Source organism: Cibotium barometz, chromosome 58 (genome assembly GCF_041138505.1).
Source record: "Cibotium barometz isolate CiBa-2024 chromosome 58, ASM4113850v1, whole genome shotgun sequence".
In the NCBI taxonomy this organism is placed as follows: domain Eukaryota; kingdom Viridiplantae; phylum Streptophyta; class Polypodiopsida; order Cyatheales; family Cibotiaceae; genus Cibotium; species Cibotium barometz.
Genome location: NC_141103.1, coordinates 33,965,046 through 33,984,339, shown reverse-complemented (window position 1 = coordinate 33,984,339; position 19,294 = coordinate 33,965,046). Strand labels below are relative to the sequence as shown.

Here is a 19,294-nt window from a genome sequence, read left to right as displayed (position 1 = left end):
GGTAGTAAGAGTCCAGGAGGGCACATCAGCTAAGGATGATGGTCTGGTGGTGTGCAAACAGCCCAAGATCGAGAGGATACCCTTCAAAGACGCATGGAGAGAGACAGGAATAGGGAACGTCTACTAATTCTGAAATTCCAAGAGGTAGCAGATCAGGAAGCTTTTTTGATTAAGAGACCTCTCCTGTGAGGAACAAAGATCTATATAGGAGATGTAACCCCCCGAAAGGTAGCACATAGGGCGCATGGCTGAGGTCCAAAAAGCCAAGCTCAACGTAAATGGGCGGTCTATAGGGACGGAAGGGTAATCATCACTAAAAGGTGCCAATGATGGCCCGAGGTCTAAGGGACAAAGGACATGCTGAAAATAGCAGTGTGGAATCGCTACGAGACACTGTGGTCTGATCCCAGCGGTTTTGTGGAAACATATAGTGGGAGACAACTGGTCTTCTACACTCAGACTCATCAGAGTTTGGAGAGAAGTCTTCCGGTGGTCAATAGATACACATGGGAGTCTGCATATAGAGCTGAAACCAGATCTGATGGAGGGGTTCGAGGATCAGGGGGAGTGGCAGTACTGTTTAGAGACCATCTCAGCCACATGGTCACAGCAGTGAAAAGGAACAAGGAAGCTAGATTCATGTGGGTCAACGTGGTGAGACTGGGTTTGAATCTTGGCAAGTTGAGGTTTCTACAAATTGGATTACCGGAGGTCACCCAACACCTTAAGGTTTTGGGGTCTGGATGGCTAGACCAATTTGTGGAACACCTCAGTTAAGCGTGCTTGCGCAAGAACACAACTGGGATGGGTGGCCTCCCGGGAAGTGGGAGGATCCATGTTTCCAACATGGTATCAGAGCCCAGGTTGTGATGTTGGAAGCTAAGACCTCAACCAAAGTGTGGCTTGAGGGGGGGTGTTGGAGAAGCAATCCACACTTCTAGAGAGAACCAGCTCACGTGGTGAGACTGGGTTTGAATCTTGGCAAGTTGAGGTTTCTACAAATTGGATTACCGGAGGTCACCCAACACCTTAAGGTTTTGGGGTCTGGATGGCTAGACCAATTTGTGGAACACCTCAGTTAAGCGTGCTTGTGCAAGAACACAACTGGGATGGGTGGCCTCCTGGGAAGTGGGAGGATCCATGTTTCCAACATGGTGGGTTTTATGCTGTGTATGCACCCAGAGGAGTGCTAGTGATCATCAGTAGATTACTGGGGCACTTTTTACTTCAGTTAGTGGAGGTTTTTTCCCCCCAGTTTAGCTTAGTTTCACTTATAATTGTTTATAAGTGATTTGGTCCGCCTGGCACACTTATGGCCGGGCATGTGAACACATCTTTTAGGTCACTTCATTATGTGGCTATTGGACTTCACTTTATCACACTGAATACAAGAGTCGTGTTCACTCTCTCTCTGCTTCCCACGTTTTCTGTTTTGCAGTACCTCTAAACCCTAACCCTAACTGTTCAGCACCTTCATTTGGTATCAGAGCCTCCAGGTTGGTCTGCCCTGCCCGTACTATTCCACACCACCAGCTGCCCCTCGCCGTCAACTGTCCGTACACTCCTGCACAGCCAGACGACTATTTCCGTACAGACAGCGCCACCTTCAGTCGTACATTCAGTACGGGCACTTGTCATGTTCCGTACTCTGCTCCGTACAGTCATCAGTACCTACACCGTACAACACTCCAGTACCTGCAGCGCAGACCTGAAGCCAACCAGTTGACTGTAGTATCCGTACAGTACCTGCTACGTGTACCTGCACAGTACAGTCGACTGTACTTGTTCCTTACAGGAGACCAGAAACTGCTCCGTACAGTTGTGGTAAGCTTTACAAGTTTTGAAATTTGGGCATTTTTCTCTGTGAAAATTTTCTGGCAGATACAGGCAGATTTTCTTGCAAAGAAATCTCTACAGGTTTTTTGCAAGGTTATGGGTGCAGTACTTTTGGGCATTTTTGGGCATTTTGGCACTGTGTAAGCCATTTTTGCTGCTCTACTCAGTCAGTGGTGCATTGAGTTGCACATTTAGAGGATTGAGAGTGCAGGCATATTTGGGTTAGCTGTATTCAGTGGAGTACAGTTGCTTTCAGGGTTGTTGCTTGGGTTTTTTGATATACAGGTACAACATTGTGCATTGGCATAATGGCAAATCAACAGCAGAGTGATGTATTCACGTATTTGTCTAAGGAAGGCATGCCATCCTCAATGCTAAGCATAGTATGAGATTAGAGGCCGCTTTCACTGCCTATTCAAATAGGAATTTGGTCCGCTTTGTGGAGTCATTAAGTATGAGGGACAAAGGTGTGACACACTATTTCTAAACGAGATTCAGAGACACAGGGACCAACTAATGACGGGATAAAGGAGGGAAGAAGAATAGTGCCGATGTCAAGCACTCCTTACATCTTTCTTCCAGAGCATTGGACAGTGCCCAGCCCAAGACAGGTGACAAGGAGGAGACACAAGTGCACCACATAAGAGCACACATAAAGAGATTGCAGCCAAAGTGAGTTTCAATCTCGATATTGAAACACCTGGATGCCCTCAGATGATGACATGAAAAACACATCAAAGACCCAAAGCGCAACGGACGGGACCATCCATTATGCAATGCCACACTTGAACACACACATTCCTCAGAGATGGAATCAATTTTGATCTTATGGCAATCCATGAGTTTGGATCTTCCTCATGTCTATCACCGGAGGAGGTCCTAAGAAGGCTTTGCAACCAGATCACACTTTAACATATCATGCCTTCATTGTCCGTGAGTGTCTTCTTGGCATACCTCTTAAGTTTCCGACTTTTTTTCAATTATGTTTTATAAAGGTTACAGGGGATGCCCTATGCATCTCCCACCACAGTAATTACATATATTCTATCATCATTGGTCTCATGGTCCATTTCAAGCCCCCAAAGATGTTGAATAAATTTTCTTTCTTTCTTTCTTTTCCCCACGCACACACACACACACAGAGTACCATAGCAGTTGTAGTGATTATAACTTGACAGGGGTGAGGCAAAAAGAAAGGGACCTCGTACTCGTCGTATTTGTTCAATGAATTGGTCACTAACTATGCCATCCCCACCAATGTTGATTCCACTGCGTGCACGACTTATGCTTCCAACCGCTCGCAAGATTGCAATTTGATCTTTGCTTCCAGAAAGATTTAATGTCCATGGTTTTACTCTTGAGTACTTTCTACAATCAAATCAAGACAAACTTCAAGTGTGAGAATCTTAGCTCTACATTTAAAACTATAGGGTCCATAGCAAGTTAGCACATGTGCAAAGGGTGACAAATGACTTAGACCATGAATCCGAATGGCTAGGAGTGCATACTTGTTATCCACAAATGGAATCTTCTTATCATCCTTCAATTTCAACCTTTCTTTCAGCAGCTTTTCCAACTACAAAAAGAAAAAAAAAAAGGAATACCTTGAATGAGACTTGTACAAGTACTACCTTTTCCACATAATCATTAATAAAAAACTTGACTCTCAGAAGTTTCTACTAGCTTATTGCAACAAATTGCAATTATTTATCGAAACCCCAAAAAGAAAGTCCAAAACATCTTTTTCCCACCCTATTGGGAACTGCAATGGGTATCAATGGAATAAGGAACTTGATCTGGACGAGAGAATCCATGATGGAGACAATGTGCTGTTGGTGGAGACTTAAAAACATGGAGCTTGAGGATCCCAGAAAATGATACAGAATCCCTGCACTGTCAATGGTGGACACACAATAAGGGGAGGGACTGGTGGTCTTTCCTGCCCTCACCGAACTGTAGTTTACCTCTCCCCAACCTCAGTATACAAAATCCTAGATGGCGCTAGGTGATGCAAGCATGATAAGGAGAAATCTCAGCATGAGAGTGTTCTTTTCTGTTATCCACACCCCATACTCTGTCAATGCATGGTCCCTCTATGCCCACATGTCTCCAATGACTTTGGTGATCATGAAGAGAGTGCCCCGACCAAGCAAGGATTTTAAATAAACAGTCTTTATGTAGTCCTACCTCAGACAAACAGTAAAGCAAATCTCCGTTTGGACCTTTATTTGTTACTTCCCGATACCCAGAAGAGACATTCTACCACATCCCACAAGCAAAGAAATACAAAAGAAAGTTCAAGAATATAGAAGATGCCTCACCTCATCCTCATATTTGATGTCAGTGATCCAGCCTGCCTCTTTCAATCTTTCTATCTCAAAAACGCCTTCATTGAGAAGGTTTTCCACATCTTCCTTATTCTTGCCTAATTGGAAAAATCTCACACTGTTATACATATACAAACAACCTTATGATGTGAGTTTTTTATTGGATCCAAAACAACCTTCAACAATTTTTCATTAAAAAGAAGGGCCATCAACAAGGATACAAAAATACCATTCAATCTGGCAATTTCTTCAAGCCAGTTGTGATATATGTCATCCAACAATGCAGTAAGCATTTCTCTATTGGCCTCCGACATGTCCTTGCGAGAGATCAAATCACCTACGCTTTTGTACTTTCCGATACGCTGCACCTCAGGTTCCACGCCCACTTTTTCAAGCACACCTACAAAACCAATATCATGTTAATTGAAGTTCAAACATATCTGGCTTCAACAAGTGAAACCCTTTTTCCAAGTCTGATTAAACAAGTGTCAAAAGGCTTTCCAAACTGTGCTGATTCTCATCCACATATAATTATTAAGAGGATGCCCCTCTCTCACGGGCTGTCTGTGGCAAGTATCTTTTCTAGTCCACTTTTCAGTAGTATCCTTAAGCATGCACAGTTGCTACCAGAGACCCAGTAACTAATGGTAATGTTTCTTCTTTTGGTCCTGTATTTGCTTCCTTCCCCAGCCCCCATCAAGGTCCCTGACTCACCGTCCAGCATCCACCCAGGTCCCTGACTAACTGTCCAGCCTGTCCCCCCTGAGCCCCAGTAACTAATGGTAATGTTTCTTCTTTTGGTCCTGTATTTGCTTCTTTCCCCAGCCTCCATCAAGTCCCTGACTCACTGTCCAGCCTATCCACCCCCAAAAAAAAAATATTGATCACGCTCTGCACAGATTGAACATGGTTGTCTTCACCACAGCTTTCTCCAAAGCTTCGGCTCTACAGAGAGCATTTCTTGAGTCACGTCCCCCCATGCCCCCCCCCCTCCCTCGCTCAAAAAATACATAAATATATTTATTTATTTATGCCAAGATTTGGTTACGATCTGCACAGATTGAACATGGTTGTCTTCACCACAGCTTTCTCCAAAGCTTCGGCTCTACAGAGAGCATTTCTTGAGTCTCGCCCCGACCCCCCCCACCCACCCACCATGAATGAGCTGAGAGTTAGGGTTTCATGTGGGAGACATACATACAGAGAAGAAGGGGGAGAGAGAGAGAGAGAGAGAGAGAGAGAGAGAGATGTGGGGATAAGTCAACTCATCAAGTGTGTGTGTGACTCCCCTCACACATGTATATTTGCACTAGTACACATAGTGCACTTAGTACATTAAAAGTCCAGTTAAAGGGAGATTAGAGTTAGGGCTCACTGGTTGTTGCCAGAGGCTCTAAGGTGGACACTCTTTACTTCATGCATGCTGGTGTTTGTCACCATGCTAATGTAAATGCAACAAAGCTGCCGGAAATCTCTATGTGGCATAGCCGGTTGGGACACATGAGTGTCAAAGGAATGGAGCAATTGTCTTGTTTTGGTTACTTGCCTTCTCTAAAGTTTTCAAGTTTTCAGTTTTGTGAGCATTGTATATATGGCAGGCAACTCCAATGCCCCCACAAGAAAGCTCTTGGACAGAAAGATGCTCAGTTAGAGCTTGTGCATACAGATGTATGTGAGATGCCTCAGCTTTCTTTGGGAGGGGCAAAACATTTTGTGTCTTTTATTGATGATGCCACACGCAAGGTGTGGGTTTATCCTCTTCGTTTAAAGAGTGATACATTCTCAGTGTTTGAGAACTTTGTTGCTCTTGTTGAGAATCAAACTGGCAAAACACTGAAGGCTTTGCGTTCCGACAATGGTGGAGAGTATATGTCCAAACAGTTACAGGACTTTTGTGATGCTAAAGGCATCAAGAGGGAGCTCTCTACTCCTTATGATCCTCCACAAAACGGGACAGCAGAGAGGATGAACAAGACCATTTAGGAGAAGGTCCGTTCTATGTTGTCACATGCTGCGTTACCTCATGGTTTTTGGGCTGAAGCTGTTATGACAGCCGTTCATCTTATAAACAGGTCACCTAACACGAGGCTTGGTGGGAAAGTGCCAGAGGAAGTATGGACAGGGAAGCCTCCGTCCTACAAGCACTTGAGAGTGTTTGGTTGCGTTGCGTACGTGCACATACGCAGGGAAATGCGCACCAAACTTGATCCTAAGTCTCACAAATGCATATTCCTAGGATATGGTGACAGAGGTGAAATGGGATATAGACTTTGGGATCCAGTGAATAGAAAGATTATACGCAGCAATGATGTCATTTTTTATGAAACATGCATGTATAAGGAGCCTGCAAGGCAACAGGAGCCTGGCAGAGTCATCTTTGATGATGATGGACATCATGGATAACAACCAAGGGCTGTAAATCAGCCATTACAGCATCAAAACCAGCCCTTAAATGGTGCTGAAAATGGTCCAAATGGACAGCCAGAGATGGCAGATGATATCCCTATGGATATCCCACAGTTAGAAGAGATACCGGGCATGATTTTTCAACCTTGTGGCATGGAACAAGAGCCACCAATAGGTGATATGCAGGCTGGACAGCAACCTGCAAATGATGGTCATTGGGTATGGAGGTCCACAAGACCCTCTAGAGCCCCTGACAGGTTTGTTCCAGGGGTTGACTACTTGATGCTCACCGACTGTGGGGAGCCCTCATGTTATAAGGAGGCTTTACAAAGGGCAGACAAGGCTCTATGGGAGCGTGCTATGAAGTCAGAGATGGATTCTCTGCACAAAAATGGAACATGGAGGTTGGTGCATTTGCCTACAGGCAAGAAAGTTTTGCCATACAAGTGGGTTTACAGGCTCAAAGTTGCACCTGATGCAAAGCCAAGATACAAAGCGAGGTTAGTGGCTAAGGGCTTCAAGCAGGAATATGGTATGGACTTTGATGAGATCTTCTCTCCAGTGGTCAAAATGACCACACTAGGAGCTGTATTAGCTTTGGTTGCTCATGATGATCTGCATTTGATTTAGATGGATGTGAAGACTGCTTTTCTTCACGGTGATCTCCATGAGGAGATATATATGCAACAGCCAGAGGGTTATGCAGTGAATGGAAAGGAGAAGCTTGTATGCAAGCTGAAAAAGAGTCTTTATGGGCTCAAAAAGGCACCAAGGGAATGGTATCATAAATTTGATACATTCATGAAATCCCAGGATTTCAGGAGAAGTGACATAGATCATTGCTTATACACCAAGAAAGCTTTGGATGGCAGTCTATTGATCCTCATCTTGTATGTTGATGATATGTTGATTGCCGGGAAATCTCGTAAAGAGATGGATGCCTTGAAGAAGAGGCTGCATCAGACCTTTGATATGAAGGATCTGGGTGATGCAAATCACATTTTGGGTATGCGGATACTTCGGGACAGAAATCAGCATGTGTTGTATTTGTCTCAGAAGGAATACATTGGCAAAGTTTTGCAGAGGTTCAATATGGATGGGGGGAAGAAGACTAGTACTCCTTTGCCTCCATATGTGAAACTCAGTGCTATGGACAGCCCACAGTCGGATAGTGACAGGGCTGATATGGCCAAGATTCCGTATGCTTCAGCTTGTGGCAGTCTCATGTATGCCATGGTTGCTACTAGGCCGGACATTGCATTTGCAGTGGGAGTGGTTTCTAGATACATGGCCAAACCTGGCAAGAAGCATTGGGAAGCAGTGAAGGTGTCATGAGATACCTGAAGGGCACACAGGATATGTACATTTGTTTTGGCAAACAGGATGCATTAGTGCATGGTTACACGGATTCGGATTATGTCGGTCATCCAGATAACCGGAAGTCTACTACCGGTTATGTGTTTACATTCACAGGAGGTGCTGTGTCATGGATATCCAGGATGCAGAAGTGCACTGCCTTATCTACTACAGAGGCCGAGTATATTGCAGCCACAGAGGCTTGCAAGGAGGCATTATGGCTATCTCGGTTAGTGGTTGATTTGGGTTATACAGGGGATATTCCATTGTTGCATTGTGACAGTCAGAGTGCCATCCAGTTGGCAAAGAACCCTGTCTTTCATGCAAAGACGAAGCATGTGGATGTGAAGTATCACTTCATCGGAGAGGTGATAGAGAACAAGCAAATTCAGCTTGTTAAGATTCATACGGATGACAACCCGGCTGATCTGTTGACAAAGAGTTTGCCTCCAGAGCGATTTGCTCATTGCAGACACTTGATGGGCATTGGATGAGGCCAATTTCAGCCTTGATATGGCCTTGTATATTATCATGTACATGCTGATTTTTCTTTTCCTTCATTTAAGGGCACTTTGCCTTTAAGTGGGAGGCTGTTGGGGTAAAGGCATTATGCCCACCCTTGTAGTGTGTACAAGCCCATAAGTTATAGTACATAGTACACTAAGTACTTTTAATGTACTAAGTGCACTATGTGTACTAGTGCAAATATACATGTGTGATAGGGGAGTCACACACCCACACTTGATGAGTTGACTTATCCCCACATGTCTCTCTCTCTCTCTCTCTCTCTCTCTCTCTCTCTGTGCAAAGGGAAACCTTTAACCATCCCCAAGAGCCTATCTCTTATACTCCAAGGATTAAGAGGGATGAGGAGAGAATTGGAGAAACCTTTTTTCCACGAGTGAGGAGATGGAAACATAAATAAAATTTAGGGAGGCCTAAAGACAATTACAAGTCTATAACTAGTGGAAACAAGAATTGGATGCTAGAAGAGCCCTATAAGAATAGAGACACCAGGAAAGAGGGTCATCCCTCCCTAGAGCCAAATTCTATGGAGAAGGAAAGATTAGAGGTTGGGGCACAAGCCCAAGCCCTAGAAGAAGTCCCGAGGCAGACAAGACTCAATGTCCAGGACCTGATCCTCCCTTTTTACTCATAAATGGGCATCTCCCCATGTCCCCTCACTTGATTGGACCCCAATTCACTTACTTATTAAGAGAAAATTCGTGTTTTCTCTTCATGAGGATTTTTGGAGGCTGAAAACTCTGTTTTTCCACCATTTCTCTCCATTTCCAAGCTCTCCATAGCCATACCCAACTTGCTAGGGTGTTTTCCAAGCTTCCAAGAGTGTTTCCAAGTGCTAATCACTCTCCTACTCACTCCCAATGACTGAAATTCAGCAAAACAGCTCTCATTTTTGCTGTAATTTTTGGTCTTTTTGCTGAAAACCCTAATTTCAGCCTTCCTTTCTCAAGTTGAACCATAGAGGAAGCTTTCCCAGGGCTCCCTTCATCCTCTTGAAGACTTTTGTCGCGAAGGATTGCGGCAAATCGAAGATATCAACACTTCTAAAGCTTCCAACGCGAAGGCTTCCGCTTGCAACAACTTCTAATAAGACTGGTAAGCTAATTGGACAATGTGTTGTCATTACTTATTCAGTAGAAGGGCAGGACTCCTTGTTTAGCCGCCCTGTGTAGTATTTCTCTTGTCCTATGTGCTCTTGAAGATGTTGCTACCTTACTTGGTAGAACATAGAGCCAATGGTAGAGAATATGGGCACTGAAGTCGGGCCGAGCATCAAGGCAGCTCCTTGGTGATCTACATCGACATACCATTGTTTTTTAAATGCTGAATTTCATATGCATTGGTATGGAGGATTTGGCAATGGATGCCCGTGAAGCTATGTATTGAATTTCTCCAATAGTAATACAATTTACTCAAGGGAGGGGTCGGCCGTTCCGGCTCATTGTTATTCCAAGTTCATCTAAATGGATCCTCAGGCTTCTAAGTGCTTGCAGGTGCCTGAGAGTGCTTTATAGTGCTTTACAACCATTTACAAGTGCTGCCAGGTGCAGAAAGTGCTACTAAGTGCGTCTAAGAGCTTTACCCAATGAGTGTCATAGCTTTACACTGATTGAAAGTGCGTCATAATGCTTACCAATGCTATGGGTTGCTTCAGAATGATTTATAATGCTTGATAGTGTGTCTAAATTTGTCTTCTTTGTCACAGAGGAACTTCTATATGCGGTTCCAAGTGGCTCATCCTAACATAAGGATCTCCCTCAGATGTTTTGAGGGTCTAAAGCCATACTTCATACGCAAGTTGAAGGACCGCAACACTTGTTGCTGTGAATACCATGTGCAGCTTGTCTACTTCAAGGAAGCTCTTAATCAGATGCGCCTGGGAAGATATGGGCTACATGGCCGGCCATGCAGTTTGCAGGTGCCTTGTTTGCAGTTCTCATGATGGAACAGCGCAGTGCGCGGCCTCTAATGCCACATTTCCAAGCTTAACAGACCTGTGGGAGTCTGTATTGTGCCCAAAACCCATTGACTGTGCTTATCACCGTAGACAATGCCTTTTGGGTACATGCCAACATTGTGGCATTAAACAGATCTCCTTGTGTCCACATGAAAAAAGCGATGACATCTCTATGATGACTATCAAGCTTTTTGACGACGTTCCTACACAGGAAGTGGATGAGAACTTGAAGCAAAAACTCGGAAAGATCTTGTTCTTCGCCAAGTCAGCCCGAGGACTTTCACTTCCTTGCTTCAAAGCAAATTGGGAAACTTCATCAAACACAATTATAAGTACAGATGGCAAGCTGAACAATTCAAAGAGTGTTTGGATAAATTTCCAGATGATGTAGTGGTGTCGGTAGTGATAAAAAACAGGAGCAAGATGTAACACACACAAGAGAAGCAAACCCTAATCCATAATCATCAACCATAAAGAAGGAGAGAAGCCATAGTCACCATCTCTCTCACACACACAAAGGAGAACACAACATAGTGTTATGTCCACACTACAAAGTAAACCTAATGTAGTGTCCACACCACACATGACCAGCTGGACGCGGTCATAAACACACCACACGATATCTATCTACCATACTGTCACTCTGTCAGCACCCATGTGCTATCCTCCAGCTGTATACGAGCTTGATATTTCAACACTCCCCCTCAAGCTCGACATGTCCATCTCTAGGACTCCCAATCGAGTACGGAAATACTCAAACTTATCCTTACCAAGTGCTTTGGTAAAGATATCTGCAACCTGCTCATCTGTCTGCACATATGTCAAATCAACATGCCCATCTAGCACTTTCTCTCTGATGAAGTGATAGTGGACCTCAATATGTTTGGTCCTGGCATGATAAACTGGGTTGCTAGCAAGCTGAATACTACTCATGTTGTCACAATGAATGACAACTCTCATATCACTCTGTATCCTGACATCATCTAGCAACTTCTTCAACCACATAGCCTCACATGCAGCTATGGCTGCTCCACGATACTCTGCCTCTGTGGTAGATAAAGCAACTGTAGGTTGCTTTTTACTGCTCCAACTCACAGCTCCACTACCAAGACTGAAAACATAGCCACTGGTAGATCTCCTGTCATATGCACTACCGGCCCAATCTGCATCTGTATATCCATAGACATGCATGTCTTTTCCTGCCTCATAGAAAAGACCATAATGCGCGGTAGTTTTGACGTATCTCAGAATCCGTCTCACAGCATCCAAGTGAGGTTTACGAGGACTCTGCATAAACTGACTTACCAAACCAACTGCATAACTGAGATCTGGCCTCGTAATGGTCATGTAGATAAGGCTACCAACCATTTGCCTGTACATGGTGATATCATCAAGCTCATCACCCAAATCAGCCCTAAGCTTCATGTTTTGCTCTAATGGTGTCAACATTGGTTTGCATGCTGTCATACCATACTTTGCCAGCATGTCAAGTGCATATTGCCTTTGCACCAACCATATACCCTTGCCTGTTCTAATCACCTCAATGCCAAGAAAGAACCTCAAATCACCAAGGTCTTTCATATCAAACTCTTTGCATAAAGAGGCCTTAACCTCATCAATGCCTTTCCCACAATCACCTGTGATAATCAAATCATCAACATATATGACTATCATCACGATACCATCATGTGTCTTCTTCACATAAAGTGAAGAGTCTGCATTTCCAACCACAAATCCAATACTGACAAGATATCTGCTGATCTTGTCACTCCAAGCACGAGGTGCTTGTTTCAAACCATAGAGTGCTTTCTTCAAAAGTCGGATATTTTGGATGTACATAACCTTCTGGCTGTTCCATGTACACCTCTTCTTGTAGATCACCATTCAAGAAGGCATTTTTGACATCCATTTGATGTAAAGCCCAACCTTTTTGTGCTGCTAATGCAATGATAGACCTCACTGTAGCCATTTTAGCCACTGGGCTGAAAGTTTCATCATAATCAAGACCATAAGTTTGTGCATATCCTTTAGCGACCAGCCTTGCCTTATGTCTCTCTAGGCTGCCATCTGACTTGCACTTTACCTTATACACCCATTTGCATCCAATTGCATTCTTTCCTTTAGGTAACTCAGCCAATTCCCATGTATCATTTTTGTCCAAAGCATCCATCTCTTCATCCATGGCTTTCTGCCATACATGCTCTCCAATAGCCTCTGAATAGCATGTAGGTTCCACATGCTTTACCATAGATGTCATGTATGCATAATGCATAGCAAAATCTCTATATGTCAATCTTTCCACTGGATATCTGACTCTCTGGGATCTCCGCAATGCATGCGGGTCACTCTGTACACCTGTAACTCGAGCATGTGGTGGCACATATCTGTCCTGCCTAACACCAGGTGTGCGTACAACAGGTATCCCGAGCTCCTCATCCAAACTCTCTGAGCTAGAAGACTCATAACCTGTGATCCCAATTCCTTCAACTTTCTTCTTGCCTTTATCCATAGCACTACTGCCAGTGCTAACACTCTCATGTCTCAGACGTCCTGACCACGGACGGACACTGCTACTACTCTCAGCTTCTGCTGCTGCTGGCCCAGACATAGTAGTAGAACTAGAACTTGCTTGTGAGGGCAAGTTCATAGGCACATTAGCCTCAAGTGTGTCAATGACTCCCTCATCTTTGGCTTTATACCAACTAGCAAGCTCATCGAATACCACATCTCGTGAGATGACTACTTGTCTAGTTTGAGGGTTATAGCATTTGTAAGCCTTTCGATCCTGTGCATATCCAACAAATACACATTTCTCTGCCTTAGGATCCAACTTCCGTCTTCTTTCATCAGGCACATGAACATAAGCTACACATCCAAAGACTTTCAAATGTCCAATATCTGGCCTGTAACCTGTAAGCCGCATCTCAGGCGTGCTTCCATGAATGGCTGCTGTAGGTGATTTGTTCAGGATATACACTGCAGTAGCACATGCTTCTGCCCAATAGTAATCTGGCATGCTCTTTTCATTGAGCATTGCCCTTGCCACTTCACATATGACACGATTCTTTCTCTCAGCCACACCATTCTGCTGAGGTGTATACCTGCATGTCAACTGTCTTCTTATCCCATGCTTCCGCAAGAAATGCTCAAATGCTTTTGAGGTGTATTCACCACCTCCATCTGTTCTCAGGCACTTAATCCAACAGCCATATTGTTTTTCTACAAGAGCTTTGAAATCCATGAATTTTTCCAGCACTTCACTCTTCTCTCTCAAGAAATATATCCATGTCATCCTGCTGAAGTCATCTATAAATGTCACATAGTATAGACTTCCTTTGATAGATGGGTTTTGTGCTGGGCCCCATACATCACTGTGCACTATCTCAAGTGGTCTATTACTCATGTTTCCTTCTCTAGGAAACCTCAACCTTGCCTGCTTCCCAAACTGACAGGCTTCACAAACATGCGTATGACCATCATATTTGAATCGAGGCAATCCACTGACAATGCCCCTTGTTTGCATGTTCTTTAATCTCTGTATATTGACATGTCCAATCCTCTTGTGCCACATGTCAATGTCCTGCACAATCCCATTGCTCTTTGAAAACATGGCTGAACTCAATTCTGGTATGCCTGCATCCAATTTGAACAACCTTCCTTCCTTCTTGCCCTTGGCAACCAATCTACAGCCATGCTTAAAATCTTCCACAAAACAGCCTTTCTCATTGAATCTGACTTGTAATCCCTGCTCAACCATTTGGCCTACAGATGCCAAACTCTTTGTAATGGATGGTACATATAACACTTCTGACATATTTTTCACATTTCCATCATGCATCTTCAAAGGCACACTGCCAACATGTGTTATAAGATGCTGAGTATCATCTCCTGTAACCACATAACCATTTGTATCCAATGGTTGCATCTTCTCAAACCACTCACCATGACATGTCATGTGGTTTGAGGCACCTGAATCCATATACCATGACTCATCTCGAGCATTCTGAGAATCCATTGTCCCCATAACATGCTTCATTGCAAAAAGCTGGTTTGAACTCCCATCATTGTTACTGGTAGATGCATAATTTCCATGTTGTGGTCTTCCATTCCTCGCATCATTCTGCTTTTTGTAACAATCTTTTGCCAAATGTCCAAGTTTGCCACAATAATAACATTCAATCCCATTCAAATTTTGTTGAGGACCTTGCCATCGTCCTCTACCACGAGCACCTGCTCCAAATCTCCCCCTATGGGATTGAAATCCACGTCCTCCACGTGATCCAAATGATGACTGTGAATTCTGAAAATTCTGATTTGATTGTGGTTGAGTAGACCTATCATTCCAACCACGTCCTCCACGGCCTCGAGGGGTAAATCTCCCCCTGCCTCGAGAGCCTCTAGATGAGTAAAAAGCCTGATTTCTTGCATGTTCATCATTGCTTGACGAGGATGCACCACCTGTAACACTCATACCTCCAAGGCCAAGCTTCAATTCTTCCACAATGAGCAAGGACACAAGCTCATTAAAGTCTGGCATTCCTCCCAACCTTACTGAGATGGAAGTGTCAAAAGATTTGTATTCTTTGCCTAAACCACGCAATGTGAGAGCAACCAAATCATCATCATCCATCGGGGCATGGATCGATGACAAGGAGTCAGCATAACCCTTGATTTCCTGAACATACTCATGTATGCTCCTATTCCTTCGTGTGACACTGTGAATCTGTTGCTTAAGTTGTATTTTCCTTGCACCAGTGTCTGTCTCATACATTCGGCACAATATACCCCATGCTTCTTTCGGTGTATCTGCATCTTGGATGTGAATGAGCAAGGCATCTGTTACACATATTGAAAAATAATGCAACACCTTCGAGGACCGCTCTACCCATTGCTTGTGAGCCAGTAACTGAGCATTATTTGGTTGAGGAGGTAGGTATGGCTCCGGATCTTCCTCCGAGACGAGACTCCATAAACCTTTACCTTTCAAAAAACTCTTCATTCTAAACTTCCACACTTGAAAGTTAGTGCGATCAAGCTTCTCTCCAACAATCTGTATCGGACCATCTCCCATTGTTGCAAAAAAAATAGAGTAGATGTACCCTTTCGATTACAATGTACGAAGTACCTGTAATGCTCCAAATCTCTCCAAATCACATCAAATGCTTGCAAATTGTGTGCATTAACATCCCACAATGATTCACCAACAATGTACACTCGATCAAAGTTGAAATCAAATGAAACTCCTTCACAAAAAAATTTCTGGTTTTTTTCTCGCCAGTAAATTCTCGCCAGTAACCAGTCAAGATTATGCTCTAAATCCTTCAAATCTTGTCCAAATTCAATGATTCAACTTGCATTAGCTTCCCAACACATTGCTCCAACATATCCTAGAAGGGTTTGATCCAATTCTTCAAGGGGAATGAGAACCACCAATTTTTGTAACCTCTGGTTTTGAATTTTTCTGCACCTGTCAGGTACCACCTCTCACTAAAATTGCTCTATCTCCTTCAAATCTTCTCCAAATCCAAAACTTTTTGATTCAAAAGTTTAGCAACTCATAGGACTTTACTTGTACCAAAGGAATTAGCCCAATTTGATATACACAAAGATTAATGCCTTGATTAAAAATGCTCTGTTTCTGGACAGAATTTCTGCAAACCTGCACACCTCTGATAAATCACTTCAATGAGCTCCAAATACATGAAATGAGCTGCAACCAATAATCATAAGGCCTTAGCAATGTCTTTGCTAAACTCTCCAAGCTTTAAAGCATTCAATTTGGTGTCCAAATGAGTGAATTAGGATGAAATCTTTGAAAACTGTCCAGAATTCTGCATCTTCATGCACCGCCTGCTCCTGAGGGCTGTAGAGAGAGGGGAAATCACAATTGAATAGATAGGCCTCTTAGCAATGACCTAATCTACCTTGGGTATGAAGGGTTTAGCTCAATTTTTCCTCTAGCTCCTGCAATTGATCCTCCACGGGGGGTATGTTTTCTGTTTTTGTGAAAAACCAGAAATTTTTGCATAAACTCACTTTCACTTGATTTTGCTCAAATCTGTATGCATCAATCTGCTTCAAGATCCTGTATGTTGTTTGTGTCCACTTTGTTAATACATTTGCAAGCCCGAATACATGTGCCTTTGTGTATACATTTGCCAAGAGTATACATTCACTTCAAGCTTTCCATGGAAGCTTTGAGAAAAAACCAGAATTTTTCACTTGCTCTATGCACTTCAATCTTCACTGAACTTGCTCTTTGATACCTGCAATCCGCAGAGGGGGTCTTGCTACACTCACCAATGGTCCTTAGCTCTCAGATCTGATGCCGGTGTGTGCTCCACAGCTTCTCCTTTGCTCCAAGCTCCAATGGCTTCCTTCACAGCTTTTTCTTCTTCTTCCCTCTTCTCTCACTCACTCTCACAACACAGCTAATGAGCTCTTGGCTCTGATACCATGATAAAAAACAGGAGCAAGATGTAACACACACAAGAGAAGCAAACCCTAATCCATAATCATCAACCATAAAGAAGGAGAGAAGCCATAGTCACTATCTCTCTCACACACACAAAGGAGAACACAACATAGTGTTATGTCCACACTACAAAGTAAACCTAATGTAGTGTCCACACCACACATGACCAGCTGGACGCGGTCATAAACACACCACACGATATCTATCTACCATACTGTCACTCTGTCAGCACCCATGTGCTATCCTCCAGCTGTATACGAGCTTGATATTTCAACAGGTAGTGGATTTTGCAGAGAATTACTCCTTCAAGGTGCATAATGAAATTCAATCAATGCATTGGTATTCAACTCAGGTGACAATCTTGGTCCACATTTCGTACCTGCGTGATGTGCTTGGTACCATTCGGAAGACAACCCACTTCTACATCTCTGATGACAAAATCCACGACACTTTGTTTGTGCAGCACTGCTTTCTTTTGCACAATGAGTGGCTGAAAGCTCAAGGATGCAGTGTCAAGCGACACTGGGTGTGGTCTGATGGCACTACTTCACAATTCAAAACAAGGCGCCCTTTCTATTTTGTAGCCCAATACTTCAATATGACAGGTATTGAGATGATGCACACTTTCTTCGTATCCGGCCATGGGAAGGGCGAGCACGATGGGGCTGGTGCGGTGCTCAAAAGAGCTCACACAGGAGCAGCTGAAATCTGACGGATGGGTGTTACATAACGCTTCAAGTGTGGTGGCACTCCTCAACGCAACCCTTAGGAAAGAATGTCCATTGACAGAGAAGAAAGTCGATCGTAGATTCTGGGAGGTCAAGCTTGGTGATGTAGACAGAGATAGAGAGTGGGATTGCATGCGGATCAAAGGGTCTCGATCCTTCCAATGTGTCAACGGCTACAGTCAATCAGATATGCACGGGCTATGGTGCAGACCATTGTCCTGCTTTTGCCATGCGTGCATGAAAGGCCAATGGAGGAGATGTGTAAACAAGGACCACGGTGAGAGGTGGCCGTACTTGCGAATACAACCGACAGAAGCATCCAGCGATGATGAGTTACCAGGAGCCCCCATGTATGCTGGCCACCATGACGACCTAAGTGATGCCTTGATGGTTGGCCAGAACTTCGCAGTGCATGCAGAAGAGCCAGGTGCAGACTTCTACATCTTGAAGTGCACTAAAACCAAGCGCTTGACCATCAAATCTGAAAGGGATGAATGGCATAACCGTATTCAAAAGAACTCATTTGTCGTTGAGGGACTCTTCTACGACAAGGTAAATGGCCAAGATGACACCTACGTTCTTTTGGATGACAAGCCCCCTGCTTTTATCTACTCCCACCTGGTGCGATGCATCAGGTTTCCGATGTGCTCGGTAGAAGGTAAGCCTAATGTATATGAATTGTCAAATGATGTATTTGAACAAATCTATAATAGCATGCCCCCAGAGGAGAACTTGTAAGTTCTAACTTTCAAGCTAGCACAATGTGTCCTCCTAAGAAGTACTATTTTGCACGTTCAACTCTTTGACAACACTTTCAGTAGTAGACAAGCACTTTAAGACCACTTGACAAGCACTTCTAGTACCTACACAAGCACTTCTAGGATCTACACAAGCACTTTCAGATTACTTGAAAAGCACTTTAAGTACCTAGACAAGCACTTTCAGACCACTAGACCAGCACTTCCCAAACAATTGAAGTACCTACACAAGCACTTGACAAGCACTTGGAGGCCACATGGTAAGCACCTCTCAGGTACTTTTAGTACCTAGACAAGCATTCCAGACCACTTCAAGCGCTTTAAGCACCTTGACAAGCACTTTCAGATTACCTAACCAGCAGTTAGCCAGCACTTTCTAGTACCTACACAAGCACATGTTTAGTACTTTCAGACCACTTGAGAAATTCTTGTCAAGCACTTAAGTACCTGGACAAGCACTTTTAGTATCTAGACAAGCACTTTCAAACCACTTGACAAGCACTTCAATACCTAGACAAGCACTTTCAAACCACTTGACAAGCACTCTAAGTGTCTAGACCGGCACTTTTAAACCACTTGACAAGCACTTCAGTACTTAGACAAGCACTTTCAGACCATCACTTTTTTAAGAGTCCACAAAATGCAACCACAGTATAAACTAGACAAGCACTTTCAGACCATCACTTTTTTAAGAGTCCACAAAATGCAACCACAGTATAAACTAAAGAAAATGACACCAGATCGACACAAAATCGTTCCAAGGTCAAAACCATTTTTGTTTGTATATATGTCAAGGAGTGTTGGAAGTTAGCCACACAATAAAGGCACGATGTCAGAGTACATTAAGCTACACAGTAAGGGCATGGTGTCATGGTAGTGAAGGGGCTACAGACAATCCTCTGTACAATGGGAAAAATGCCAACAAA

At 43.6% G+C, this 19,294-nt stretch overlaps 1 protein-coding gene across 1 annotated transcript in view; it reads right to left on the bottom strand.

Annotated features, from left to right (window-relative positions):
• The window catches only part of SPPA (signal peptide peptidase), a 76,907-nt gene that overhangs the window by 13,053 nt on the left and 44,560 nt on the right, over positions 1 to 19,294 (bottom strand). Inside the window, exons 5-8 of the mRNA XM_086792949.1 lie at positions 4,393 to 4,563; positions 4,158 to 4,261; positions 3,345 to 3,412; positions 3,038 to 3,204 (exon numbers count right to left, since the gene is read on the bottom strand). Of these exons, the coding sequence (XP_086649075.1) occupies positions 3,038 to 3,204; positions 3,345 to 3,412; positions 4,158 to 4,261; positions 4,393 to 4,563 (510 nt within the window). The remainder of the gene's footprint in view (positions 1 to 3,037; positions 3,205 to 3,344; positions 3,413 to 4,157; positions 4,262 to 4,392; positions 4,564 to 19,294) is intronic.